This window comes from Harpia harpyja, chromosome 22 (assembly GCF_026419915.1).
Source record: "Harpia harpyja isolate bHarHar1 chromosome 22, bHarHar1 primary haplotype, whole genome shotgun sequence".
Classification (NCBI taxonomy): Eukaryota; Metazoa; Chordata; class Aves; order Accipitriformes; family Accipitridae; genus Harpia; species Harpia harpyja.
Window position 1 is genome coordinate 13,763,513 of NC_068961.1, and position 14,532 is coordinate 13,778,044.

The 14,532-nt window shown below is 41.8% G+C and overlaps 1 protein-coding gene across 1 annotated transcript in view; it reads right to left on the reverse strand.

Moving 5' to 3' along the window:
* Positions 1 to 14,532, reverse strand: part of VWA3B (von Willebrand factor A domain containing 3B) — a 75,418-nt gene that overhangs the window by 38,099 nt on the left and 22,787 nt on the right. Inside the window, exons 9-12 of the mRNA XM_052774084.1 lie at positions 6,473 to 6,669; positions 5,680 to 5,834; positions 3,686 to 3,824; positions 2,135 to 2,266 (exon numbers count right to left, since the gene is read on the reverse strand). Coding sequence (XP_052630044.1) covers positions 2,135 to 2,266; positions 3,686 to 3,824; positions 5,680 to 5,834; positions 6,473 to 6,669 — 623 coding nt within the window. The remainder of the gene's footprint in view (positions 1 to 2,134; positions 2,267 to 3,685; positions 3,825 to 5,679; positions 5,835 to 6,472; positions 6,670 to 14,532) is intronic.

A 14,532-nucleotide genomic window follows, 5' to 3' on the forward strand; every position in this document is an offset into this window, starting at 1 on the left:
AGAAGAGACTCAGGATCCAGATATAGAATGTATTACAGAAGATAAATATAAATCACTAACATCGACCCATACAGGCAAAAATATGTTAAGAGATAGCATTATTTCTTCAATCCTATTAATTGTGTTAAAATTTCTTCTGGTCCTCCCCTCCAGCAAACGGTTCTATTAGAAAGGGCAAAGTAAGTAAATCAGGTGAGATGGAATAGGAAGTACACACTGAGAGTGACTCTGTATGGCTACATAAGAGTGTATGGGTCAGGCAACAAGATAGCTCAGATACTTTACAATCCTATCTTCTAATTCACAAACAATCCTTACCAGTACCCCACTCATAAGAAATAACTAGCCTGAGCCCTTTTCGTTGTGTTAAATATATCTAATATTCCTAATGTTTTAGTAAGCATTATAAAGTTTTATGAACACATCACTCATTATTATGTGTAAATCAGCCATCCTGGCTCTTTTCAATAATGGTACATGGTTTGGGTCTGATTTGAAACAAAACAACTTCTTCCACTCTATCATGGGAACATACTGTGGATGCTGATGATGTGAGGGAAATAACTGTATCTTATGGTAAAAGCTGTTAATTTTAGATTTCTCAGTTGCTACTGTTACAAATTAACACTGTTTTTATCAGCGTTTAAACAAAGTTGACATGCTTCAACTAAGTGGCATGATCACCCCCAAAATTTTAAATGTTACCACCTCGAAAGGATTTTTAAGGAACAGTTAGTTACTGTATAGCTCAGCTTCCTTATTCAACATCCTGGCACCAAAGCGTATAAAATGAGATCAAAGGATCTACTCTGATTAATATTCCAGAGCAATCTTCTGTTCATTTCTGCTTCACTGTAAAGCCAGCTTTCTGATCTCAGACTTAGGTCTGCACTGCTTTAAACAGACTAAAAGGTCAGCAGCAGATGTCATCCCCCCCAAAAAGTAAACTGTTCCTGTACCATTTCCTGTACCATTTCAGATATCTAGATCTGAACTTAGAAGGAAATTTATGATCTACTTCATGAATAATGATGAAAAAGGCCATTCCCATGGATATACAAGGCGGTATCAAATTATAGTAGTTCAAAGTATTGTAGAACTTGCATGATGATGTACCACACATATGGCTTAAACAGAGTCAACTTTTCAAGTCTTGAGGAAGGCAGTAAAATTAAGTTTACTAACCTCAGTTATAAGTATTCACCAACTACTCACTGAGGCCACACTAATACTTTCTTTTCTCCATGTGCTTGTCTGTTAGTATTTTCTGAGAATACCAAGTTATTTATCTCACTTTGTAGTCTCAGAGGTATTATGTAGCTTCCCCAGTTCCCTCATCCCCAGGAATTTCATGATTAATTCTGAGGAAGAGCTGTCATAATGCTGAGGAGTTTTGTTATATAAACATGTTTTTTGTTTTAGAAAACATAACATGAGATATATCTGTACTGTTGTATGACTGATTTTCAGTCTTGTGCTCATAACATTGCCGTCCACGTTTGACATATTAACTGGTCCTTAAACTCTAACAGTTACAATCTAGTGGCTGACTACAAGCATTTCTACCCTGTTTCAGGGAAAAATCCTCAGATTTTGGCCACTGTCAGAGAAAGAATATTGGGTAGATAGATGTTTAGTCTGAGTATGGTTGCTCTCACGTTCCTGTGAAGGCTAAAGTCAGCTGTCTATTTATGCACCAAAAGGGACTAGGAGTGCTCCTCCAACTCGCTGGCACCAGTTTCCTGTATCACCTCTGAGCTGTGAGTCTGCCAGCGACAGCCCTCCCTCATCCATGCAGCAGCCCTGCAGCAAGAGTGACAGATTTAGACACAGGGTCTGAGCACGGTTGTGGTTCCTACAGAAATCAAACTGGCCAATGTTTGCATCGTGGCTGCTAAACATAGCAGGCTGCAAATTGAATTAATATGATCTTATAAACAGGTCCACTGTTAAAGGATTATAATACCTGACAGATAGTAAGTTGTATTCAGATCTACTAAAGTCTATACATCATCTATATTTTCAGCTTACTCAAGTCAAATACTTGGTCAATCCAAAAATACCCCAGCCATACAGAAAGACACACATATAATTTTGTACAAACATGCTTTGTGATAATTAGTTGCTATGTTACCTCAAGCCCTTTTATCCAAAGCCAAGCATCTTGCAAATTTTCCTCATTAACTTCAGCAAGTTTCTCTTGCCACGCCACTGCTTGGGCACTAAATTTCACAAAGTTAAATCTCTTTTTGTGTCTCAATTGTTCCTGCAAGAGACAGCAGCTGAATTTTAGTCAGCATTAAAAGAAAGAATACTTGTATCCTGAAATACTGACTAGTAGGAGCTGTTTTAATTAATATATAGTTGATTATAGGATTACAATAAATTATGATAATATTCAGTTATGGTATACAGAGAGACATACAGAGACAATTATTGCTGCAATTATTAAGATTACTTGAACTTCCCAGTGTAAGTCTCCATTTACTCATATTTCTCAAACTACTTGAACAGCAAATATCTAGGAGGGCAAGAAAGAAAGAGACAAAACTGGGTATGAACAGTGGTATAAGGAAAAGATTATGATTGCTTACCAAAGGAAATTGAAATCAGAAACAAAGTAAGTCACCATTTAGAGGAGGAGAAGAAGAATCAAATGTAGAGCACTGGCAAGGGCAACTAGGACAGCAAGAAAGAATTAAGAATTTGCTGAAGTTGCTTTTGGACAGAAGTTATAAGGAGGGGAAGATTTGTGCAAGCTAGTACAAACTTTCAGAGCCTGGAATCTTTGCCTCCCTTTCATCACCATTTTTGTGCAGCTGCCTGTGAAACCTTCTGGCACAGTATCTAACCGTTTTCTAGTGCTGATCTGCCTCAAGGACCACATCATACTACGTCCTATCACTTGTGCACTTAGCTCAAAACGCGCTCTGTTATAGTTTTACATTTTCTAGCCCTACTAATGATTGCTATCAATGCCAGACTGATGGAATTTTTATTTGTCAGTTACTCCTCTCAGGTCTAAAAAAGTTAAGATCAATTGCGTTTTAACAGTGCCTGTTTCTCTCAAATATTAATGTAAGCTTAGGTGACATCATTGTAGATTTTTAAAACAAATCCCATCTTAGGCGTGTCTCCCAGTACTCACTGCTTTTGAGGTACTTCTGCACTTTGCAAGTCCCTTTGCAAAGTTTTGAGTCACTGTAAGATGCAAGCAAGTTCAAAATGTTCTACACCCCCTATTGCAGAAATATGAAAGTGAATCTAGAACACACATTACAAATTACAACATGCCAGTGGAATTGGATGACACTGCTTAAAAATAAAAATGAAAATGCCAAAATGTGTTTCATCATTGCATAGGTTTTTTTGGTTTTTTCTTTTTTTTTTTCTTTTCTTTTTTTTAGGAGGAAGGTGGCTTGATGGAAAGAAGAACTACTCAAGCTTTTTTAATTGTTAACATTTTCTCCAGATTTTTTTCAAATATTTGTATAAATGAGGAAAAAATATCAATTTTTAACTGAAAAATGAGCACACCAAGAAAAATCAAAATACTTTTATAAACCCACTATTTTTAAAAAATCATTTAAAAAAAAATAAAGAAAAATTAGAGTAACAACCATCCAGAAAAGACCAGCCTACTCTAAAATGTTCTTCAGTCTTCAGAATAATCACTTTAACATACCTGTATGAGCTGAAATATTTTCTCCTTCACCAGTGGCAGCTTGTCCTTCATAGACTGGGATGTATCAATAAGAATATAGACACCATCTTCAAACACATTTCCAAAGAGTCCTCTGCTTCCTTGTTGAAGCCACTTAATCCTGGGGGAGAAAAAAAAAAAAAATGAAAACCTAGTCCGTAAGATCTTTGGAGGTTTGAGTATCAGAATCTAACAGGAAGGATCTTTTTATCACTGCTGTATTTCTTATTCTCTTTCCCTAAGCACCTGTTACTGGTCACTGTCAGAAGTGGTATACTGGCCTGCATGAACCAATCCTGTGACTACCTGACAACACAAGGCACTTTTATTTTTTAATTTCAGCAGGAATCTGGAGACAGACAAAACAAAGCAATACAGCACCTTTATAAAGTCAATTATGAGTTAGTTTGAGCTGGGAAATCCCATGTGGAAGTAACTATAACTATTGCCCCTGTAACTGTTCTCCAGACTGAACTCAGGAAATCATTTAAGCATATGCTAATATGCCTCCCTTTTCAGGAAACCACTTGAGAACCTATTCTGCAAGGAACTTGAGCACTTTGAATAGTCTTAACGTAACACAGATGCTTCGATGCTTCAATTCTTTGCTGACCTTGAGCCTTAAATACAGACTTAGTTTTACATTTTAAACAGGATTGAACCATGCCTGCCAGTTAAATACGTTCATACATACTGCTGTATACAAGAACATTTGCTCAGTAATGGCTGCAGCAGGTCCAAATCTGATTTCCCTTGAGAGTCATAAACTACTTGTCTACTCTGAAACAGAGACATTTAACAGATGGAATATAATGGCCCTGGGAAAAATATTACTCATCTCTGCAGAGGTTTAAAAAAATGATATCATGGAAACTTAAAGGATCCTATTACATTTGCTACTGATAGCTATTTTGCCATTAGTTATTTCCCCCAAAGTGTTTGATGAGGTCTACCAAGACTTTTTAACAATGAGATGGACCATTCAAAACAGAAAACTGATAATCTTGGCTTGGATTTCGAAAATACGTACTCACCAAAACCCTTTACCTCAAATTTTCCTTTCACAGTATGTTAATGTTATCCTACATGCAGCAAGATGAAGATAAACTAACAGGAATAACAAAACTCTGTTTGACCTTGCTAAATGTAATCAGGCTGTTATACTTTTGGAAGAGAAGCAGCAATAAAATGAAGATTCACATCCTGCTTTTTTCAGTGAGACATCTCATTGTCCTAATATACAAAACAGAGGGCAACATTTATTCTTTCTCTCAGTTCTACAATATCCCTTTTTAAAGTTTCCTTCTTCTCCTAATGTAGATATAAAAGCCATTTACTTTAGGGCATCTGTAGGACAGATGAATCAGACCCCCTGCCTATTTTTTTGTAGATGTCCTACAAAATCTACGAGTGTATCTATACAGCTGCAGAAAAGTAAACTAGGGAACTAGCTTAAGCACTGAACTTCTGATCATATGCATTACTTAGTAGCTCATGCCCTGACTCTGATCTAGACTGCTCAAACCTGTCTTCAACACAAAATTGCAAAAAGGGCACATAACCATTATCAGCATGGGCACAAGCCAAGCTGTAATACTTGGTGTCAGAGGTTTCACAAGGGATTCTAGGTACACAGGATGAATTTTTACCAAGTTTTATTGATGATTCTAGAAGTTCTCTGCCACCTTATGTCCCAATGCTTTTTGGGGACTTTCAATAGTATTTCAATAATGTGCAGACTGACTTTCACATTTGTGTTCCAGAAGGAGAACAAAAGATACAAAAACTGTTCATCAGTTTTCTTACATGGCTACTAAGAGATCCCACACACAAGCTTCTGATCTAAAATGGATTTCTGGCTTAGCACTGCTACTGGCAGTTTACCAACCACTTCAGCTTGTTATGACAGTAAATGTCAAACATTTCAGCACCAATGTAAAATAATACAAACTGATTTTATGTGACAGAACACTAACCTTCCTTCCACTTGTCTGAGAGCCATCCTCATTTTCTCTTCATACTGCTTATACTTCTCTGTACTAACATATATGTGAACCACAGATCCATCTTTCCAGAAGGTATGTACAAACTTGTCACAGTATTTTGCATGAATTACCTTCCTCTTTGTCTCCTACAGCCAAGAAAAACATGTTTCATGTTCCAAAACACATTATTTTGCAGTGCCTTTAATATTTGGCAAGCAAACTTCAAAGGTCCATGCTTGTTGCACATGAACAGGTGCAGAAATAGACATGGGATAGGGCAGTCACAGAATTTGCTCCTAGCAAAAGTCAATAGAAACTTATTCTGGTAGCTAGCAAGAACAGAAGCTTACCAAACAGTGTAATGGTAGAGCTTGAGAAAAACAAATAGAAGACAAATGAATCCAAATTTGTTTAAGGACCTGCAAACACTGGAGCAGCTAAGACCAACACTTCTTCTAAGGAAAAATAAAGATGACAAACAATCTTTGCCCTACCCCACACAAATACATAGAAAACCACAGCATTGCTTAAGCCAGTCCTGATTCTTCCTTGCAGATTATATGTGGACCAGGAAGGAGTTCTTGAAACAGTCATTTTCAAATAGCCCTTTGAAACAATCTTATTTATAACCATTTTTGTCCCATTCCACTAATAAGCTGATTTTAACAAAAACTGCAAAACAACAGACCACACACTTTATCGTAGATTCATCAGTCAAGTTTTCAAGCTTTAAAAGAAAAACCAAACAACTCACAGGATGTGAGGGAAAATTAACAATACTCACAGCATCAGTTTGTGAAGATTCATCCTCTGGCTTAGTTTTTATGTCAACAATTCCATCTGCATGGCGAAAAGTACAATCAGCAAGTGCATCGTACAGTGTGAGCTTCTGAGCTTTCAAGCCATACTTCTGCAACCACTTTTCAGAAGTCAAATATTTGTCAGATGTATGCTTTTGTAATGGATGATCAGCTTTGGTTGCTAATAAAGAAAATAAAACAAACAAAATCTCCTGTATTACACGGTTCATTTTGGATAAGCTGTTTTCAAAAACAGGCTATGATGATGGAGTCAAAATTTTCAAACTTATTCTGCTTGCACTGACAGCATTGGAGTGAGTGGATAGTTCTGACTGACTTTTAATATTCTCTACTTTGGTCATGGTTTTTTTTCTACAGTATGTAAAAATTCCGACTGGGCAGGGCCACCCCGATTGGCAGATCCTCTGGTGTTGACTAACCAGGTGGCTTTTGCTAAATGTGTATCCCAATGTTTGAAAGTTCCACCCCCCATTGCTCTCAATGTAGTCTTTAACAGTCCATTGTATCGCTCAATTTTCCCAGAGGCTGGTGCATGATAGGGGATATGATACACCCACTCAATGCCATGCTCTTTGGCCCAGGTGTCTATGAGGTTGTTTCGGAAATGAGTCCCGTTGTCTGACTCAATTCGTTCTGGGGTGCCATGTCGCCACAAGACTTGCTTTTCTAGGCCCAGGATAGTGTTCCGGGCGGTGGCATGGGGCACAGAATATGTTTCCAGCCATCCAGTGGTTGCTTCCACCATCGTGAGCACATAGCGCTTGCCTTGGCGAGTTTGTGGGAGTGTGATATAGTCAATCTGCCAGGCTTCTCCATATTTATATTTCAGCCATCGCCCTCCATACCACAGGGGCTTTAACCGCTTGGCTTGCTTAATTGCAGCACATGTTTCACATTCATGGATAACCTGTGCAATAGTGTCCATGGTCAAGTCCACCCCTCGGTCACGAGCCCATCTATATGTTGCATCTCTTCCCTGATGGCCTGAAGCATCATGGGCCCACCGAGCCATAAATAGCTCACCCTTATGTTGCCAGTCCAGGTCCACCTGAGCCACTTCAATCTTGGCAGCCTGATCCACCTGTTGGTTGTTTTGATGTTCTTCAGTGGCCCGACTCTTGGGTATGTGAGCATCTACATGACGTACTTTTACAACCAGATTCTCTAGCCGGGATGCAATATCTTGCCACAGTGCGGCAGCCCAGATGGGTTTACCTCTGCGCTGCCAGTTGCTCTGCTTCCATTGCTGTAGCCAGCCCCACAGGGCATTTGCCACCATCCATGAGTCAGTATAGAGATAGAGCACTGGCCACTTCTCTCTTTCAGCAATATCTAATGCTAGCTGGATGGCTTTCACCTCTGCAAACTGACTCGATTCACCTTCTCCTTCAGCAGTTTCTGCAACTTGTCGTGTAGGACTCCATACGGCAGCTTTCCACCTCCGATGCTTTCCCACAACGCGACAGGATCCGTCAGTGAACAGGGCATATTGCCTCTCATTTTCTGGCAGTTTATTATACAGCGGGGCCTCTTCAGCACGTGCCACCTCCTCCTCTGGCGACATTCCAAAATCTTTGCCTTCTGGCCAGTCCGTGATCACTTCCAAAATTCCTGGGCGACTGGGGTTTCCTATGCGAGCCCGTTGTGTGATCAGTGCAATCCACTTACTCCACGTGGCATCAGTCGCGTGATGTGTAGAGGAGACCCTCCCTTTGAACATCCAGCCCAGCACTGGCAGTCGGGGTGCTAAGAGGAGCTGTGTTTCAGTACCAACAACTTCTGAGGCAGCTTGAACTCCTTCATATGCTGCCAATATCTCCTTTTCAGTTGGAGTATAGCGAGCCTCGGATCCTCTGTATCCCCGACTCCAAAACCCCAGGGGTCGGCCTCGGGTCTCCCCAGGTGCTTTCTGCCAGAGGCTCCAGGTAGGGCCATTCTCCCCAGCTGCAGTATAGAGCACATTTTTAACATCTTGTCCTGTCCGGACTGGTCCAAGGGCTACTGCGTGAACAATCTCCCGTTTAATTTGTTCAAAGGCTTGTTGTTGCTCAGGGCCCCATTGAAAATCATTCTTCTTTCGGGTCACTTGATAGAGAGGGCTTACAATCAGACTGTAATTTGGAATATGCATTCTCCAAAACCCCACGACACCTAAGAAGGCCTGTGTTTCCTTTTTATTAGTTGGTGGAGACATAGCTGCTATTTTGTTAATCACATCCATTGGGATCTGACGACGCCCATCTTGCCATTTTATTCCTAAAAACTGGATCTCCCGTGCAGGTCCCTTAACCTTACCTTCTTTTATGGCAAAACCGGCTTTCAGAAGGATTTGGATTATTTTCTTCCCTTTCTCAAAGACTTCTTCTGCCGTGTTGCCCCATACGATGATGTCATCAATGTATTGCAGGTGTTCCGGAGCTTCACCTTTTTCCAGTGCAGTCTGGATTAGTCCATGGCAAATGGTGGGGCTGTGTTTCCACCCCTGGGGCAGTCGATTCCAAGTGTACTGGACACCCCTCCAAGTAAAGGCAAATTGTGGACGACACTCTGCTGCCAGAGGGATTGAGAAAAACGCATTAGCAATGTCAATTGTAGCATACCACTTGGCTGCCTTTGACTCTAGTTCGTATTGAAGTTCTAGCATATCTGGAACGGCAGCACTCAGCGGTGGCGTAACTTCATTCAGGCCGCGATAGTCAACTGTTAGTCTCCACTCCCCATTAGACTTTCGCACGGGCCATATGGGACTATTAAAAGGTGAGCGAGTTTTGCTGATCACTCCTTGGCTCTCCAGTTGGCGAATCAACTTGTGGATGGGAATCAGAGAGTCTCGGTTGGTGCGATATTGCCGCCGGTGCACCGTCGTGGTAGCAATTGGTACTTGTTGTTCTTCAACCCTCAGCAACCCCACAATCGAAGGGTCTTGAGAGAGACCAGGCAGGGTAGACAGCTGTTCCGTGCCCTCCGTCTCCAAGGCAGCTATACCAAAAGCCCATCGATACCCCTTTGGGTCCTTAAAATACCCTCTCCTGAGATAGTCTATGCCAAGGATGCACGGAGCCTCTGGACCAGTCACAATGGGGTGTTTCTGCCATTCATTCCCAGTTAGGCTTACTTCAGCTTCCAATACAGTTAACTCTTGGGATCCCCCTGTCACACCAGAAATAGAAATGGGTTCTGCCCCTTCATAACTTGATGGCATTAAAGTACACTGTGCGCCGGTGTCTACTAGAGCCTTATACTCCTGTGGGTCTAACGTGCCAGGCCATCGAATCCACACAGTCCAATAGACCCGGTTATCCCTTTCCTCCACCTGGCTGGAGGCAGGGCCCCTCTAATTCTGGTCAGAGTATCCAGTATTCACTTCTCGTAAAATTGGCTCAGAAGTCCCTTCAAGAGGATCAGAAATAAGATCAGCCCTTCTACTCTGTTTGGAAACCGGAGCGGCATTTTTCCTGGTAGAATCCCCTTTTGTGGTGTTTTTTCCTCGCAGCTCACGTACCCGTGCATTTAGGACCGAGGTAGGTTTTCCATCCCATTTCCTCATGTCCTCTCCATGATCACATAAGTAAAACCACAGGGCACCTCGCGGTGTGTACCTTCTATATTCTTTCTCTTGGGCAGAGGAGCGCTCACTCCTAATAGCTGAGACATTGGTCCTTACAGGTGGGCAACAGGACATCTCCTCTTTGAATTGCTGGAAATCCTCGGACAGCTTCTCCACAGCCGAAATGCAGGCTTGTAGGGAGGAGGAGAGATTCTCTTCGTATTGACGGAGTTGGCGAGCCACTTCATCCACTGTCGGTGCCTCTTCGTCTTTCCAGGTCATTATTGCCAGTGAGTTGGCATAGGACGATGGTGCGCTCCGTACAAACTTCCGCCACATGGGTCGTGTGCATTGGACTTCGTCTGGATCTTTGGGTAATTGTGGGTTGTCCGGATCATGATGAATTGTCTCTAGCACAGCTAATTCCCTCAGATATTGGATACCTTTTTCCATGGTTGTCCACTTGCTTGATTGACATATAACATCTTCCTTAAAGGGGTACCTTTCCTTCACACTTGACAGGAGTCGCCTCCAGAGGCTGATGGCTTGTGTCCCTTTTCCAATTGCCTTGTCAATGCCACCTTCCCTGGCAAGCGATCCCAGCTGCTTGGCTTCCCTACCTTCTAATTCCAAGCTATTAGCCCCATTGTCCCAGCATCGGAGGAGCCAGGTGATAATATGCTCACCTATACGGCGGCCAAAATCTTTTCGCATATCCCGCAGCTCACTCAAGGATAGGGACCGGGTTATTACCTCTGGTTCTGCCTCTTCCTCCTGTTCCCGTGATGACCCTGGTTCGCCTTCATCCTTCGCTAAGCGAACTGATTTTTTTGTATATTTCTTTTTCTGTACGGGGGCAACTGATACTGGTGCAGGTTGGTCCACTGGTTCAGTTGCAGTACCGCTCGCCGGGTCTTGGATAACCGCAGTGTCTGTTGCCAAGGTTTGGGTAGCTGCTGTGCTCGTTGCTGGGGCTGGAGGGACCTCAGTGCCCGTTGCCGAGGTTTGGGTAGCTGCCGTGCTCATTGCCGAGGCTGGAGGGGCTGCAGTGCCTGTCGCTGAGGTTTGGATAGCCACAGTGCTCATCGTTTTGTTGTTAGGTCCAGAGACCTTCTCTTCCCCTTGAGGGTACTGAGTGGTGTCGAACAGGGCTCGATAGGCATGGGCCAGGCCCCAGCACGTTGCAGTAATTTGTATCTCTCTGGAGCTGCCGGGGTGACAGCATACCTTTTCCAAATATTTTACTAGTTCTTCTGGATTCTGCACTTGTTCAGGGGTGAATTTCCAAAACACTGGAGGTGCCCACTTTTCTAGGTACTTGCCCATACTACCCCACACACCCTGCCACTCATAATTATCCAGCCTTGGGGCAGATCTCTGGGTGATTTTCTTAAATAGTTGTTTAACCTTAAATGAGAGCTGAACCACATTCAGAAGCATGCTAATTCCTAGCAGTAGGGCTAGGACCGTGCTGGTCCCAACATCCCAAGAGTATTCAAATTTTTCAAAATTCTCAAACACCATTGTAACTGGACTGAAGGAGAAAGGAGAGGGGAAGAAAGGTATCCCACCCATAGACTGGTTTTCCAAGGAGGAAAGGTAAATGGTATAATTATTAATAGTTTCCCACAGATGGCTTCCACAGTATAAAGGTGACAATGCTGGGTGCAAGTACCGGATTAATCCCACAGCCGACGACTTTATCATACCATAAACCAGTGTTATACAATACATCAAAGCGAAAACCTTAATCCACCTCCCACGGATGATAAGCAGCAGAAGAGGGACTACATACAGCAAGCGAGGTGATACATAACAGAACTTTAAAAACCAGAGCAACAACTCTAAGAACACATAAATCAACATAATGACCAGCAACTATTAGACCGATATAATGAATGCTTATAACAAATTTGTTTTAACAAGCTCTGGTCAGGTTTGTCGTTATCTCAACCCTTCGTGCCCCACGTTGGGCGCCAAAAAAGGACTGTCGTGGTTTAACCCCAGCCAGCAACTAAACACCACGCAGCCGCTCACTCACTCCCCCCCACCCAGTGGGATGGGGGAGAAAATCGGGAGAAGAAGCAAAACCCGTGGGTTGAGATAAGAACGGTTTAATAGAACAGAAAAGAAGAAACTAATAATGATAATGATAACACTAATAAAATGACAACAGCAATAATGAAAGGATTGGAATGTACAAATGATACGCAGTGCAATTGCTCACCACCCGCCGACCGACACCCAGCCAGTCCCCCGAGCGGCGAATCCCTGCCCCCCACTTCCCCGTTTCTGTACTGGATGGGACGTCACATGGTATGGAATACACCGTTGGCCAGTTTGGGTCAGGTGCCCTGGCTGTGTCCTGTGCCAACTTCTTGTGCCCCTCCAGCTTTCTCACTGGCTGGGCATGAGAAGCTGAAAAATCCTTGACATTAGTCTAAACACTACTGAGCAACAACTGAAAACATCAGTGTTATCAACATTCTTCGCTCTGAACTCAAAACATAGCACTGTACCAGCTACTAGGAAGACAGTTAACTCTATCCCAGCTGAAACCAGGACATTATCAGACAATTCTTCGCAACAAATTCCTTTGTAACTGGAACAAACCCATCAGAAGACAGAGTGAAGAAAATAAATAGCTACAGGATCAACATATAAAAGGAATAATCTTAGTAATATGAAGGCTGACTTAACCTTCATACTAGTTGAATTACAAAATGCCAGAAAAGATTCCGGTATAAGATGTCTAACTTCAAGGAGAATCATTTGAGAAAATGAAACAACAGAAGATATAATTGAAAATACAGTCAAGAACATTGGTTAACATTGCTGTTGGTCTTTTTCAGAGAAGGACATTTAAAGTAAAAGGCAAACTACAATGTCTCCGGAAGAGATTTTACTGTGTTTCTCTGCAATATTGCCTTTTTACAGGCTGAATATTGCACCATATATCCCAAGCCACAAATCACTTGTGTACCAACTCAACATTTTCTCTAGTTCTACACCCTCCTTCTAGCATTTTTAATTGATACTGAAAGAAACAGGATAATTTTTTTGTCTGATCTGGTATGACACTTCTTATGTTTACCCTTTTATGTCATATTGTCTTAGAAATTTTCTAAGGACCATCCTAAGCTTGGGCACTGCACATCTCTGGATACTAGTAACAGGATACAGGGCTGTACACTCACTCAACACCAGCTCAATAAACCATACCTAAACCAAATGACACAGCATTGGGTCTCATAGCAGGGCGAATTTATTTTGTCACACTTTAATTTTGGTGGACCTAGGTGGTATAAAATTCTACTCTGTTTAGATGCAGCTACAGTGACAACAGTATTGAGATCCTGAGCCTGTAAACAAACCTATGGAGACATCTACTGCCTTAACAAACCCAGAGATCAGCCAGCATCAGGGCACATGCAGGGCAGAGCTTGTTCATGTGGAAACATTTGCTTTCTGATTGCTTGTGGTCCTTAGATCAGCCACTGTGGCAAGTGTCACAAATGCACTCACATAATTTTAAAAAGAAAATTGTCATTGTCTTTCTTCCACATGCTTTATGTAAAAAGTCATGTCTCAGTTCAGGTAACTAGTGCATTATCTGGACAGTCAGCAGAAAAATTGTCTCTTTTTCTCTGTTTCTTTTCCTGCAGAACATTGCAATCTTCAGAACAAACTACATTTTGCAGCAGAGCATTTTAAACAAATCAGGAAGGCAAAACCAGGAAGAAATGCAGGCAAACAGAAAGACTGCAGTTATTTGTATCAACGGGCAACAATCAAGTGATGCTGAAGAACTGACAAAATAAATCACACTGTAATTTCATTTCTTTTAACTTATTTATGAAGTGATTATGTATGAAGGCAAATACTAGAAGAACATTAAAGCTGCATAGTCAGGAACACATAAACAAACACTGAAATTAGGGCTGCCTTTGCAGCTTTATTGTGGTCTTTTTGTTCATATGCATTATGGTATAGCTGTTCAACTTCATATGGGAAGTCCTGCTAATTCAGAAGATGCTATTATCAGTGTAAACAACTGTGTTATGCCTTCACAGAAGAAAAAAACTCAAGCTTAAGTCCTGCAGTTATGTTATTGACAGTTGTTCAAACCAAGAGCAGGCAGAGAAAGTTCCCAGCTTCAAATCTTCACCATCACCATCCTAGTCACACATCTCAACACACCACTGAGAATTCAGGTGACTGACCAACTGACTGTACAAAGCATTCCTCAGCAGGTGATTCAGAAAAGGGCATCTGGCCCCAGCTCCATCTAGCCAAAGCGAAAGCAATTGCACTGCAAAAACAATACTGGAGCTACACAAAATCACTGATGACTTGTGCTAATTCAACCTGAATCTTGTATCAACTTATGCAAAAAATACCACCGGACACCACATAAGTATTTTAAAACCAGGGACTAATGCAGAATATAGGCACTGACGATCACAGCTATGATCC